The sequence below is a fragment of the Hordeum vulgare genome, chromosome 1H (genome assembly GCF_904849725.1).
Source record: "Hordeum vulgare subsp. vulgare chromosome 1H, MorexV3_pseudomolecules_assembly, whole genome shotgun sequence".
Taxonomy (NCBI): domain Eukaryota; kingdom Viridiplantae; phylum Streptophyta; class Magnoliopsida; order Poales; family Poaceae; genus Hordeum; species Hordeum vulgare.
The window spans coordinates 502,036,861-502,052,857 of NC_058518.1; the positions used below are offsets into that span (position 1 = coordinate 502,036,861).

General features: G+C 44.2%; 1 protein-coding gene and 1 non-coding gene across 2 annotated transcripts; both read left to right on the top strand.

The window, feature by feature from the left end:
- The first annotated feature begins 6,384 nt into the window (after positions 1-6,384).
- Positions 6,385-7,736, top strand: LOC123419927 (chitinase CLP-like). Its single transcript, XM_045107235.1, has one exon. The coding sequence runs from the start codon at positions 6,458-6,460 to the stop codon at positions 7,685-7,687; it is 1,230 nt and encodes a 409-aa protein (XP_044963170.1). The 5' UTR covers positions 6,385-6,457; the 3' UTR covers positions 7,688-7,736.
- A 7,582-nt stretch (positions 7,737-15,318) lies between these two features.
- Positions 15,319-15,392, top strand: TRNAR-UCG. The gene has a single exon. It is a non-coding gene; the product is annotated as a tRNA-Arg (tRNA).
- The last annotated feature ends 605 nt before the right edge of the window (positions 15,393-15,997 follow it).

The window sequence follows — 15,997 nt, forward strand, 5'->3', positions numbered from 1 at the left end:
AAGCACTCACCACCCCGGCAACGGCGACAAAAATAGCTTGATGTCTACACATGCTTCTATTCTTGTAGACTATGTTGGGCCTCCAAGCGCAGAGGTTTGTAGGACAGGAGAAATTTCCATCAAGTGGATGATGTAAGGTTTATCGAACTCAGGAAAGTAGAGGTTGAAGATGGTCTCTCTCAAGCAACCCTGCAATTAAGATACAAGAAGTCTCTTGTGTCTCCAACACACCTAATACAATTGTCAGTTGTATAGGTGCACTAGTTCGGCGAAGAGATGTTCAAAGACAAGTGATATGGATGGTAAAACAAGGTATTGTAAATCTGAAATAAAAATGGCAGAAAGGTAGCAAGTGACAAAAGTGAGCATAAACGGTGTAACAATGGTGAGAAACAAGGCCGAGGCTTCATACTTTCACTAGTGGCAACTCCCAACAACATTAACATAGTCTAATCATATGATATTTCCACTAAAACATGCAATGGTGACGTAATCGAAGGTCATTCCTTTGTGATCAAGAGAGGACGAGAATTATGTAGGGCTACAAAAGCACACCTCAGAGTTCGTAGTTCTGATCTATGGATTTCCCAATGTCACCGCAGCCATTCAAAGAGAGTACCACAATCACCACAACGTATCTCAAGGATAGTCAAATACAAGCACCAATAGACTCTCAATCTTCAATCAATTCACAAAAGAGGAAATCACTCATGAAAATATTCTACTAATCCATGTCCAATAGATCGTTGTCACCATGGTCTCGGGGATTATACTAGATAAGATCAAGTGAGTACATCAATCCAATACATAGAAGAAGGGGAAACATCATGAGATCATCCTAGGTTAAAGTAGCCTATGATCACAATCAAGATCACATCATGGGAGAGAGAATTAACCACATAGCTATTGTAGAAGACCTCAGCCCCGGAACTACTCCCGCTTCATGGAGGGAGGAAGCAACGTCGATGAAGATGAATCCGGGGGCACTTCCCCGTCCCGGCACAGGAATTCTGGTCCCCCGAAACTTGTTGGCGATGGCGACGGAGATCGGAATTGTTTCTAGAGAAAAGGGTTCCGGAATCAGCGTTTCCTCCATGGGGGTAAAAATAGGAGCCAAAGTAAGGCACCAAAGGAGGTGGGACCTACCCAAGCGGCCTGTGGGCGCGGCCAGGGGGTAGGCCGCGCAGGGAGGCCGCTAGGGCGACACCTGGCTCCCCTCTTGCCCGCCTTAGGTGCTATCGAAGCTTCCGTCACGCTGATTTTTATATATTTTTCTCGGGATTTTTGGGACTCGGTAAATTGGGGTAAAAGTCCCTGCAAAGAAAGACATCAGCAGACAGAAACTGGCACTGGATGCACTAAGTTAGTAGGTTTGTCCAAATATGTGTAAAAAGGTATGAAAGTGTAGCAAAACATATAACAATGTCACCCAAAAGATCATGGAACAAACAGAAATCATAGATATGTTTGGGACGTATCACTTACACATGACACCAATATTGTTCATAATATCACTATTAATACCAACTAAAATACCACCTACAGAGCCTATAGCAGGTAGGCAATGCCATACATATGGAATAGATCCAGCAATAGTATTTTGGAAAGAATCCTCAAATTTTTCTTTCTTTTTTTCCTAAAAGCCAACAAAATCTGGTTTGTTCTTATTAATAATGTTAGATAGGCACTATAATTTTCCTTTTTTGGCTCACACCTCTAATGTTCCGGACGAGACCTATCATGAGATTTTAAAAGGGTGTGACAAGCTACATAGCCCAACTTTCTTAACAGCACCAGAGTCCCCACATGAACCAATAGTGCCCCCTGGCATGTGGGAAAATGAGTTGTTATCCTTTCCTGGAGTACAAACTCCATCCGAATCACAAAAGAATTCATCTATACTATTAGGTAAAGATATCTCATGTTTCTAAGTCGTAAAAGCTAAGCAATTCTCACTCTCAATCCTAATAATGTTGTTAACAATACAGTCTTTCTCTTCTTCATTATCACCAATTTTCAAATTCACAGCAGCAACATATTCCTCCAAAGTAGAGCATGAGACAGAGGTAAAGGACTTACTTTTAGAAGTAGTAGGAACTTCCAGGTTTTTCTTCATCTTGTAGGCTGCACCTTTTTCCGTAAAAAAATATCTGCAACCTAGTGCTTAGCCTTTGAGAGATTAGAGGACCCCACTGGCTATCATTTCCCTTCCTCTTTTTCTCTAGAGTTGACACACCAGATGCCTGAAATAGAGAAGTGTTGCATCTTTCTAGAGCTAACATCTTCAATCCTTGAGCAACAGGTTCGGCAATTGTTGACAGCTCCATGTCAGAGGCTTCAATTCCATCTTCATTTTCAGTATCAGAGTGTGAAATATCATGGCCTTGCAGTAAGCCAGAGCAATAGATCTTTTGAACAAATATAGGGGATGTGCTTTCATTTCTCTTTTTATCTTTGTAAGCTTTAGTCTGAGAGTACACCTCATTGTAAGCTTTTCCTTTGGGTGTACATAGTTTTTCTACATCCATTTTATATGAGATAGTCTCAACTTCCTTGGTCACATGACCCTCCCCCAACTACTTTTCCATAGGTACAGGGGGAATAAGCAGCCACCACAGGATCAGGATGAAAGCACATGGCTTCTGTCAGCCTGGAAGAACCAAGAGAGTTAGATGTGCTAGTTTTGTTAGCAAGATCTAACTCATCAAACCCCGCATCTCCTTCTTTCAGTAATTCCTTGTCAATATCATCTGACTCTTTTTCATTAGCATCAACGGTTATGTCATTAGGTCCTTCATCATCACTTGGCTCATCTGCACCTATTTTCTCAAAACCTTCCACGGTAAATTCCAGAATATAAAGCTTTTTCCTCATTTCCATCAATCTCTCAAAGGGGATCTTAGCTGGATTTCTGGAGGCAATTTTGATCCCGACTTTCTCATAGAAATTCTTCATCATACCATTCCAACCAACATCCACTAAGATACCAAAACAAGAGGCAATTTATGGAAACATTTTCCAAGTACATCACTTTGGGGACAGTCCCACAATTCCTACCCAAGCTTCATTCAATTCACTAAAAGGGTCTACTGAGCGAGTCCATTGTTGAACAGAGACAAACACACCACTAATTGGAAGGTCAAAAGCAGGGAACTCAATAAGCTCATCCACATTCTTCCATGGAAGGAACCTAACCAGGAAAGATTTCTCAGAGAGAGCCCTGATTTGCCAAGGCCACTGTTTACTTTTACAGAAAATTCCAAACAAGTTTTACGGAGTTCCTCTTGAGTGATCTTCCCTTTGAAAATTTGCACTTCTCCACAATTCCTGAAGTTAAGCCAATTCGCTTCTCTCCCAAGAGAAGCATCTATATGGTAAAAACCCAAACCTAAGGCAGAACTCCCAAAGATGGTGGCAACTGGATGTGGTTGAGCCCAAGCAGCACAGTTATTGACATTATATGCTTCCAGCCCATAGATGCAACAGTTCTTGTTCTCAATGCAGTTGCCAACATAATGGCCGGGGCCCCCACATGTAAAACATACCATGTATTTATACCTCTCGTCAAGGATTTGGACAGGAGGAGCTGGTGCAGGAGGAGAAGCCGCCAACAGGGGTTGTTGTCGTGGAGGAGAAGCTTTGGGGCCAGCTCCCATCCCGTCTTCGTTAGCACAGGAGGTCATCATCCACCAGAGCCAGACTGCTGTCGAGCACCAGCAGTCCTGCACGGAACCGGCGCCCGTTGCTTGCACAAGCCTTGTGGTTGAGCCTTGTCCGTCATGGTCTTTTTACAGATTTAACTAGGAAACTATATACAGAACAAAATGAGTTCTTTAATGGAACCTGTAAAACGATTTATATTTAGGAACGGTGAAAGTAGTAGATACAAAAGTTATATATTGTCTTTATCAGTCTTAATCAGGCTAGCTGGAAATGTATGCCGAAGTAGTAAGAGTGCGTGGAATGTCATACGTTTTCAATTGCATGTGTGTTAACATTATCTAGAAAACTGACTACTGACATGATCCTCAGATCACACTCTGACCATCAATTCTTTTAAATATAAAGGACAAAAGACAGGAATAGCAACTCATGTTATCAAGAGGATCCTAAGAAGCAAAGAGGAAAAATAATCATAGTGCTACTACCAACAGAGCAGCATAGATGCCTACGTGAAAGATATAGGGATTAAGTAAGGAAAGCAAGGGAAAACGAAAGAAGGATGCGATGAAAGCTCATGCAGTTCAACTCATGTCTGACCTTGTAATTGCATCACAACTGCACAAGGCTTTAGCTGCATCTTGCAAAAGTAAATTGCTGGGTAATTCAAACATAACATCCATTCTAATCCACCGCAAGCCAGACAGGGAGGAAGCGAGAACGAACAAGTGGGAAAAGGGGGAAAGCGCTGCTCCCAGCCGCCGTTGAGGTCCCAGCAATGGAGCTCCAAAAATCACCGCTCCTAGCCAGCGAGCTTCCACGTACTAGTGAAGAAATGGCTAGCCTCAAGTTATATTGGTGGCGTCTGAATTTGACACAACGTCATCATTAATTTTTTTTAAATAACGATGGTGTTGGACGAATTGATTCGCCAACTTTATGTAGTTAGTGTTGGCGTGGACTCAGAGCGGAACGTCACCTAAAGGTGGGTCATTCTTAGCTGACGAGTCGGAATATATTGCTGACGTCGGATGTGCTGCGACGCCACAGATATATTATATAGTGTTGTTGTTCGTTACTCGTGAACGCCGACACTAAGTTTGGCCTATATAAACTAGTGTCGATGGGTTCTCAAAATACATTCACTTCCAATTCTTCTTCCTAACTAGTTATAGGTCCTCTTGGTTATGGACCCACGTCGGCGAAGCGTGTCAAAAGTTTGGGACTCCGCCGCCGTGGCCGAGCTCCCGTCTGGCCCTGTTGGCTACGCCATGAGCTCCCCACGGCCAATGCAGCTGGCCCTGTTCGGCGAATCATCCCATCATAGCAGCGTGACTTCCGTTTATTCCGACAGCTACGCTACCACCGTCGAAGCCCTGTTGATAAGCATATGTCACAATATTTATGTTGTTCCCATCTATATTTATTATATTTATATTAAAAAAAATCATAATTAATGAAATAAATAACATAACAAATAATAAATTACAATACAATACATAGCAAACGGAGTTGACCACGTGGGCCAACGCTACCAAATATATCATCGTCTGTCAAATCCAACCACCCGTATACACACCCGATCTATTCCCCGCACATACACCCCCAAATCAATCCCAATCACTCGAATCCGAGGCTGCCGGCAACGGCCAAGGCCCTGGCCGTCATCGCCATCTCTGACTCCACACCGTCGTTGGCTCGACCGCCGCCATCTCTGTCTCCACCTCCACCGCTGTTGTCGCCGCCATCTCCGTCTCCACCTCTACCGTTGTACCTCTACCGTTGTCGTCTCCTTCATCTCTGTAACGCCCCAGACACACCCGCCGGCAGTCGTTACTCCTGACAGGATCTACACCGGCCTCACATATCAATATTAGTCTTTTCTGCGCACTTTGTCCTCACTCATGTGCATCCGGGATCAACTTTCCGATCGATCACCCATCCTAAAACTACTTCAAGCTGAGCACGCTTAACCCGTGAGTTATGTTCGAATGGGCTCCCGGAAAAGAAGAAATTCCTTATTGATATGCGTAGTCTATCATCTCTAATAAGTCAGGCTATCACAATCTCCATCTCCACCTCCACCGCCACCGCGTCAAGGGCCCGTTAGGCCCTCGCCTCCACCGACGCCTTCATCTTCGTTGTCGCCCCCTCGTCGTGGTGTCCGTCGCCGTTGCTTCGCCGTGTTCTCTGTCGCCGTCCCCTCGCCGCGGTCTCCGTCGTCGTCCCCGACGCCGTCTTCTCCACCGCCGCCGTACAGGTCCCGCTAGCCCCGTCGTCTCCATCACCGATGAGTAATTGTAGTTTCGAATTAGTAGCTATGTACATAGTGTAAGAATGTAGTCTAATTTTTTAGAATAATTACAGTTTTCGATTTTAGTGTAGTTGTGTAGTGTAAATAAACTAATGCTGTAAAGTTTCTCTAGTCAGTTGTCCAACGAATTTTACTCTCAGCAGGAGAGAAGTGCTCTAGTCTAGTCAGTTTCTGCTGGCCCTCCTTTTGTTGCTTGGCCGCCGCACATAGGAAGCGACTTGAGCGAGAGTTCGGCGCCCGCACGAGCGAGAGAAGGAACGCGTAGGATCAGTAGCATGGTTTGTCTTCGCACATTGCATGCTATCTTCCGGAAACCGTCGTCGTCATCCCGTGTACGCATGCACACTGGTCGCCAGTGAACCAACTATATAACGAGACGTAGACGCGTCCACCCAGACATCCACTTCCACATCGGCAAATAACTCCACGTATGCTCCTGTATACGTACATCTCTGTCCATTTTTGTGCAAGCAGCACGCAAAGATGGCACGAGTCCTCCTCCTCCTCGTCCTGGCCGCCTCGCTCGTTGCAGCGGCGTCGTCCAAACGCCTTCCGGTGCTCGCTCCGATCACCAAGGACGCCGCCACCTCCCTCTACACAATCCCCTTCCACGACGGCGCCAGCCTCGTCCTCGACATCGCCGGCCCGCTCGTCTGGTCGACGTGCCACGGCGGCCAGCCGCCGGCGGAGATCCCGTGCAGCAGCCCCACCTGCCTGCTCGCCAACGCCTACCCCGCCCCGGGATGCCCTGCGCCCAGCTGCGGCAGCGACAGGCACCACAAGCCGTGCACGGCGTTCCCATCCAACCCGGTCACCGGCGCTTGCGCCGCCGGGAGCCTCTTCCACGCGAGGCTCGTAGCCAACACCACCGACGGGAACAACCCGGTGAGCAAGGTGACCGTCGGGGTCCTGGCGGCGTGTGCGCCGAGGAAGCTCCTGGCGTCTCTGCCCCGCGGCTCCACGGGCGTGGCCGGGCTCGCGGGCTCCGGCCTGGCGCTGCCGGCGCAGGTGGCGTCCGCGCAGAAGCTCGCCAACAAGTTCCTCCTCTGCCTCCCCACAGGCGGCGCTGGCGTGGCCATCCTCGGCGGCGGCCCGCTCCCGTGGCCGCAATTCACGCAGTCCGGCATGGACTACACCCCGCTCGTGACCAAGGAGGGCACCCCCGCGCACTACGTCTCGGGCAGGTCCATCCGAGTGGAGGACACCCGCGTCCCCGTCCCAGAGCGCGCACTCGCCACCGGCGGCGTGATGCTCAGCACGAGGCTGCCCTACGCCTTGCTCCGCCGCGACGTGTACCGCCCGTTGGTGGACGCGTTCACCAAGGCCCTGGCGGCGCAGCCTGCCAACGGAGCGCCCGTGGCGCGCGCCGTGAAGCCCGTGGCACCGTTCAAGCTGTGCTACGACTCGAAGACGCTGGGCAACAACCCCGGGGGGTACTGGGTGCCCAACGTCCTGCTGGCGCTCGACGGCGGGGGTGAATGTGCGATGACCGGGAAGAACTCGATGTTGGACGTCAAGCCGGGGACGGCGTGCGTTGCGTTCGTGGAGATGAAGGGGGTGGAGGCCGGCGACGGCAGGGCGCCGGCGGTGATCCTTGGAGGGGCCCAGATGGAGGACTTCGTGCTTGACTTCGACATGGAGAAGCGGCTCGGGTTTCTCAGGCTGCCGCACTTTACGGGTTGCAGCAACTTCAACTTCACTCCAAGCGCTTGAGCTTTCACTGCCTGTAATAATAACTCTGTTTATCTATATTATTCGACCACTCCTTGTAATAATAATAATAATAATAATAATAATAATAATAATAATAATAATAATAATAATAATAATAATAATAATAATAATAATGTTCAGCGGGTGAATTCTTCTACTATTGCATGTGTAATAAATAAGTTCATTCGTACATTAGATAAAATGCATAATTCATCTGGACATTCAAGATTGAACTTGATCTGTTGGCCTCGATTCTTTTTACACGTAAATACATCAAAATGATTCATATCGGAAACGAATGGCTAGGAGGAGATTGATATTCATTGTCCAAAAGAGTTTAGGTCACATCACTGCTTTCACGTTCCTAAATTTAAGGGTGTTTGAGTACAGCGAGCAGACGAATGGTTTTCTTTATCAAAAGAAGCCCGCCGACTCGGAAACACAAGATGTTTTAACTTAACACTGCACCCTTCCTTCTTTCTACTTACCACCTTGTTTGATCTTTCCAACCATTTTGACGATGTATGTTCAGTGAGAGAAGACGTTTGTGTCAATTATGAATGTGTTTTGGATGACTTCGTCAATCTTAAAATAATGTGTTGGTTCAGTCTATCAAAGATGCTTATTTATGAGTGTCTGCATTTGTACTATTTTTAGAAAAATCCATATCAACATTTGGCATTTCTTTAAATACGTTCGCCACATTGAAGTCATTAAATACATTTCTACGCATTTGGTTACAATAATAAAAAATTAAATAATTATAAATGCATGAAACAATCAAGTTAAAAATTCATATTTGTCTTCTTGAGTCCATGTTTAGTCCTTGTCAAAAAAAGAGAAGCGAATTCCAGATATGAGGGTGCTGGGAGACGTCCCCGAATATTATATTTTCTTTTACTTGTGAAAAATGCAAATGAGAAAAATAATGAAAGTTGGCATGATGACCACATATGACACCAAGAGGCTACGATAAAAGTTTGAGAAGATTTCGCAAAAGTTGTAGCGTACATGACTTAGAAACCGGACAATCTTCTAGAAAAGGTTATGGTTTCGAGAGGAAACATGTCTTCTTTGAAGGCAAAACCGGGACATTCTTATCCGTTGCCCTTAAAAAGAATTGCATGGCTGAGCACGGCCTAGCTCTAGGTGGATGTGTCAATTCTTGAGTTCGTTGTCGACACGTTTCGTACCTCCACATGATAGTTGCATCGCTTCACTCTTGGACCGTTCCCTCTATGTAGAGAGGAGATATAAAAAAGAGACGAATACACACACATGCCAAGTTTATTTTTACTTAGCTGTTTCACCGGCGACCCCATCCCGAGATTGCGTGCATAGCCGTCCAAGAGAAGGTGCCTCTCAAAACCGTGTTCCTTGTAAACATGCACTCACTAAGGGACGATAAGGTTTTTTGAGAGTTTCCCGGACTCCCAGGCTCCGAGCACGACTGCTTGCTGAAGTTCAACACCAACCTGTGTGCTTCAACTATTTCCTCTATAGTGGACGACCATCTCGCCTTGTCGACCATGGCCGGAGACGCTGCCGGACCGGGGTTTTTGGTGCCTTCGTATGTTGTGACACCCTTTCTTTTGACATCCGTGATTGGTTCATATGTGTATATGTGTATATGTTTGATGTTCTTAGTCTGTCAAGTGTGATTTATTAATATCTGTATTTTCTTATCTCGCAAAAAAATGTTACTATTTTCTTATGATGGTAAAAAAATTCGAAAACAAAGACAATTTTTTTGCCTCATCGATTAATTAAAAAGAAGAGAATTGTTTAATTAATTTATGGAAAATGGGCAAAAATCAATACAAACGAAGCATAGAATAACTACTCACATGCCAATAAACTCCACAACCGCACATGCAACCCTCGTCGTACTCTCCAAATACACAACATCCACGACCTCCGACATTTCTATTACGCCAAGATACCCCTGACAAAAACACCTCGACACAAGACATCAGACACCTCTCAAACCACAAAGAAAACCCAATCCAAGAGGACGGGCCGAGAGAGCGAAGGTTATCCATCAAGCAGCCAAAGACGCCTTGCTTGTGGTGTCACTCTTTTCTTTGCCTACCTTCTTTTGTTCATCCCTTATTGACGTCTCCGTCAAGAGGCTAGCAATTGACGTGCCCAAATCAGGTCTAGCAACCTCCACACTGACTAATCTCTACTATTAAAGGGGGACATGCCGTCTGCCGTGATGGTTCGACCACGACAATCCCCCGTCGCTAGCACTTCCACCGCTAGCAGTTCCACCGTTTTTCATCCCTCCATAAACCAATCGATTAAATACAGAATAAATACGGTTCACAAGGCAAACCCTCTACCTCCCCGGTTCACGGGCCAAACCCTCTAACCCTCTCGTCCCCTACTCTCTCCAACCGCAGGGCCCCTCTGCTCCCGCCGCTCGGCACCAGCCACCCCCACGCCGCCAACCGCTCGGCCCCGCTGTCGCTCAGCCCGCCGCCCCTTCTCGGCACCGCAACTGCTTGATCCCCACTTCCCTTTATCGCCGCCAATCGACGTGATGCCGCACACGCCCCCGATGCTGGCGGATCAGACTAGGGATTGGCGGAACAAGCATGGGAATGGGAAGTCGTTCCCGTGGTATGCAGCGAGGGACGACGACCTCAAGGCTGCATTGTGGCGGGAGAAGAAGGCACGGAGATGACGCATGCGAAACGCCTGCTGGACCCGCCGAGATGGAGCTGTTGCGGCGAGCGGGGTGGGGGATGGGTGGGTTCTGGCTAAGAAGTCCGGGTGAAGTATGATATGGTGGAGTCCGTGCATGGTGTGTGGTCCGGCGGCTAGGATGTTGTCGTCGTCCGGTTCCTCGAGCCGCTCCGAGATGGACAGAGCAATGGAGATCCTTGAGGTACGTAGGTCTGGTTCATAGATGGACGGAGCAAGTGAGATCCTGAGGTGTGTAGATCCTTGACGGATTGTTTATGCTTTAACCAGGATCTCGCCGTCGGAAGAGGTGGAGGCGATGGTGAGCCAGAGGAAGATGCAGGCCAGCAGTACAGGTGCCCGCACAACGTCACCACCGTCCCGTCGCCGTCTCCAGGCAGATGCTGCGATTTTTATTTTATAATTGGTATGCACTTCATAGTATATACTCCCTCCGTTCCTAAATATAAGTCTTTCTAGAGTTTTCACTAGTGGACTGCATACGGATGTATATAGACATATTTTATAGTGTATATTCAATCATTTTGTTGCGTATGTAGACATCAAATGAAATCGCTTAAAAGACTTATATTTAGGAACGGAGGGAGTACTACTTGAGTACAATTTAGGTTATGTCAGTGTGTTGACAACTATGCTTCATTTAGAAGTATGCTGCAGCAGCTGCTAATCAGGGATAACATATCTGTAGATGGTTTATCACTCTTATTATTGTTGTTATGATTTACAAATTGTATATTCAAAATTCATGTTTTCTCTTTTTTCCCCAAATACAATTGTTTTGACGACCAAATTAAAAATAGATCAGCCATCTGGGCCTCCGGTGGGAGCACAAACTTGTAAATGAAAAACATGTAAGAGGTTAGGAAATCATTCTGTAATGTAGTATCCATCCTAAGTTGTTGTTACCTTGTGAAAAGGTGATCGTGTGGAAGAGCACAAGCTATTATTGTTGTGTCCTGTGTGTGCACACACATACAATGTTAATCAAATAGTGTGTATTACCATGTGCAAAATATCACAACTTGACACGGACGAACTCTCTTTTCTGTTATGAGAACATGAGTGTCTTGCGGCTGTGGCCATGGTTATAGCAGAGCTTATTTTGGTGACTAATATCAAGACTTGAGATGTACCGTATAGTTTTCCTGTTGAATTAATTCCATTTAGAATCCCTCTGCTTGAGGTAGACAAGCAAAATAAGCAGTGCTTTTCCCATCATGATATGAAAGCCTTGATCCTTGCTTCCTACTGAAATAAATACGTTCCACTGTCTTGTGAGTTGTGACATATTTCTGCTAGAAAATGATCTGGGTCTGTGATGTGCAAATTTGGAAAAGGGGAACATGGAGCAAGTATGGTAGGCAGTGCAAGATTTAGCCAATGGCTTGATCTTCTCTGTCCCGCCTTCATGAGTACCTCCTCTCCTTCGCTGCCCCAGCAATGGCTTCATCTTCTTTGTCTATGTAGATGTGAGCAGAGGGCCAAACCTCTAGGCGAGCTCCTCAAAGCTAAAAGCATGGTTTATTTTTTCCATGAAAGCATTCACATCTGAAACTTTTTTTTCATCCCCAGCCTGGATTTCTGATTGACTTGATTCAGTTTTGATTCTGCAGTGTGGAGATGGTTCTTACTTATCACGGATACTGGTGAGCTTGCACGGTGTAGCAACCTGGAGAGGCGGCCGATGATGCACCTGTGAAGCAACAATAAACACGTCTCATACCAACACGCCAAGATGAGGTTCGGTAAATCCCTCTCTCTGTATATATATGCAAGCCTGAGTGATGTGCTCTGTTTCCTCCTCCCTTTTTTTAATTAGTAGATCTCTCACTCAGCAGAGCATGTTCTTTAGGTTGGCAGCATAAATGATATAACTAAATTATCTTCATCATAATTGAGTAATTGTTGGCTAAATTATCTTCATTATAATTAAAGAATTGTTGGCGCTGGACATGTCCATTAGGCAGTGATTTTTAGGGATTTCAGGGAATATAAAGATTTTCTGTTGTTTTCTCGGTTAACGGCTTAAAATATAATATTTCAGGGAAAAAAGTAATATCACATTCTGAAGGTTTGTTTCCTTATATATGGGCGAGGAGTCCTTAAAATGTGAAGTATTGTAGGTTTCTAACCATGTACATATATAGGTGGTATGCAGCTAAGCACTCAAGCTATGATTATGTTATGTATCGATTAATAGTGCTAATCACTATTTGTTCAAGCATTGAATAGCTAAAACTAACTCAAATGTATATGCTCTTTCAAAGGAACTAATGTGACTAAAGAATTTGATTGATGGCAAGGCATGCATTTCTTATGCATTGGAATCGGATTCACAATGTATGATAAATGGTTCCTTCTGTGGCCATGTTTAAAATATAGGAAGCAACTTCTCATGAGCCAATTTGTTTTGGGTGTGTTGTACCCAGGAAATCTTATGGTTCCATGTGTAATGTTTGATTGTGTATATCCAAAGTTTTTTTTGGTGCTTAATTGAAAAAATGCTTTATTTACTTTGATTAATCTGTTGGTAGCCAAAAAAAATTATTTCTTCGTGCATAAATGTATACTGTTCATTATTCGGGTGAAATGAATGAAACTGTCGTTTGTTATCGGTTTCCAGGAAGGATCATTTCTCTGTGCATGATCCATGACCTGGTAACCAATGTTTATATATTTAGTTTTTTATAAAATCCATGACCTAGCATTACTTAAAGTAGGAAGTGAGGTGCTGATGGTTACTAAATATTATGTTATTATTTAACTATGATGCTTTGTTTCTTTTTCAAGTAGGAAGTGATGAATCGAACAGGGAGAAAGGACACTTTATCTTCGACCATTCTTGACTCTGACCCATCCACGACCAGCGATGTCACCATCCTCGCCTCCGGCCATAGATTGGTATGCCCATTGTGATATGTGCAAAGAGATGTGATCAAGTGTACTTCTATTGTGTTTTGTTATAACTTTTAAACACGCACGATATGCCATAGATTGGTATGACCATTGTGATATGTGCAAAGAGATGTGATGTATCTTGATGTTTTTACTGAACCATTATTATTTTAGGCGCATAACGACTATATGTTACTATCATTTATTTTATATCACTGTTTGCATCACCGGGTGTTTACGCTAAAACAAGTGGGTTGCTGCAAGCAATTTGGAAGACAAGGCCTCTGGATGGAGCTATCTATCCATGTATCTATCTATAATATAGTTTACTACTATACCGTATAAAATTAGTTTAAATAAGTTAATCCACTACCACTATGCCTTGGTGTGGTCATGCTATGATGTTAGCGGACATGAATGTTCAGTGATATGTTGATTCAGGAAATTGGCATTTGGTTCAGCATGTAGTCAGGGTCTATGCTCTTAGGAGATAAATGTTCTATGATTTTTTTTCAACTATTATTGTCACAAAATTGAAATTTGGTATTGGCATTATGAAGGTTACCTTCACTGTGAAAAGTACTGAGCATGGAGCTATGTTCTTATTTATAGCTCTAACTGATGTACCATATGGATAAAAATGGCTATCATTTCTAATGAAATGATAAGATTTCTTGATCTTCAATAATGATGTGTACATAAAAAGCATTGAACCTGATGCTGCCTTATGATAATACCATGGTGATGTTGAACTCCATAATGTCTTGCTTCCGCCACACGGGAATGTTTCTTCTTCCTTTTATTTTGTTATATCTTGTTTGAGTAAGCAAGTTAAACATGGATTTCTACTAACTTATCATTATCTGCTTGACAAAATGTTGTGATCGGCATATAGCACAAAAAATAAAATAGTGCCACATCTTCCCGTATATTTAATCAGACCGGTTTAAATATATCCACGAGTAATCAAGGTAACAAACTGGCTAGAAGCTGCATGATGTTGCATACGTGTCATGTGAAAGAAAATTGCGGGCTACAAAAGGAATTGCCCCTATTAAAGGGAGGATTGATACGAGAAATTATTATGGAATGTAAGGATGGAAGGAATTGTGAGTCAGAGAAAAAATATAAGCATTGCACAACTCATTATATTTATGAGCAACTCTTTCGATCATTTCGTTTTTATATATTAGTGTGTTTGTTTTTATATATGGATACAAGGATTTAGACAAATATCCAGTCATGTTTTTTGAAATAAATAATGAAGCCGCAACTGCTCGTTGACCATGCACGGAGAAGGGATGAGCTGCCCATCGACGTCCATCCCGCAGCCCCGCCGACGATGGTGTCCAGCCTCCTCGATAGCGAGCGCCTCCTACTTGTCGCAAGGTATCTCCTCTGTTCGTCGCTCTCATGTATCCCACTCCCCTACCATAATATTTCTACTATAAGATATTATAGGTATTAGTTGCTATAATGGATTGTCGTATGTTTACATATCTACTTGCACTTCAATGATGGTGCGGAGTTCAAGTAGATTTTGACAGAGGGCGTGAGAGGAGGGGGAGGGAGGCACGGACTTTTTAAATACAAAATTGATGATCTAAAAATTGACAATCTAACCCGATGCAAAGCACGTGTATTTTTACTAGTAAATCATAAAGTTCCCTCACGAAGAGAGCATGAGCATTTGGGTTTGAAGTACGAGCCAACACACTTAACTCAGTGGTCATGCCAGTCATGGACATCACCTAATCGATGATCGTGAATGAGGAAAAGGCAACAGCATCCAAGACTCCAAGAGATAGGCATGCTGATGTACGACATGCAATAGATTTAGGCGAGCAAGAGATTGCACCGTCCAAATCACCCCCTATCGGTGCCTCCGATACCTCCTGGCTCGCGGCCGCTACTCCCTGCCTGTAGGAAGGGGGAGGATGCTAATTTGACTAGAGATCAGAGGGAACATGTCTAATTTCATAGCAGTTGTTTGGTCTGATAGCTAAACGCACATAAATAAGTGTAGTGACCGCATAGCGCAGTGGATTAGCGCGTCTGACTTCGGATCAGAAGGTCGTGGGTTCGACTCCCACTGTGGTCGTTTTCTTATTGTTCTTTTTTTTCCCCTCTTCTTCTGCCAAACTTCAGGACAACCGTACGAAAAGACAGCTCTTCTTTTTTGAGGGGCGCCCCACGGTTTGTACCATTTTTTGTCAACAATTTGACTCACAACCACAGGAAAAATACCAAAAATAAAATACACACATAACCAACTTGCAGAAACTGCCTGCCAAAACATTACCGCAGCACTGAATTTCCATTAAACTTCAGGCTCAGCCATAATGGCTGGTTTATCAAGTTCAGAGTAAGGACGTACTCCGTCCGTTTTCGTTTACTCCCCATATTAGAGTTGACTAAAGTCAAACTTTATAAAGTCTATATAAAATATAAATATTTATCTTAATAAATTTATATTATCTAAAAATACATTCAATAATGAATCTAACCCTACTGATTTGTTATTATATATGTTAATATTTTTTATCTCTAAACCTTGTTAAAGTTTATAAAGCTTAACTTTGACCAAAACTATTATGCGGGGTAAATAAAAACGAAGGAGTACACGTCTCCAACCACCCATTTTGCCTGTGTTGCGGTATAAGGCATAAAGATTACTCGATATGAAGTACTGAGAAGTGAGATAAC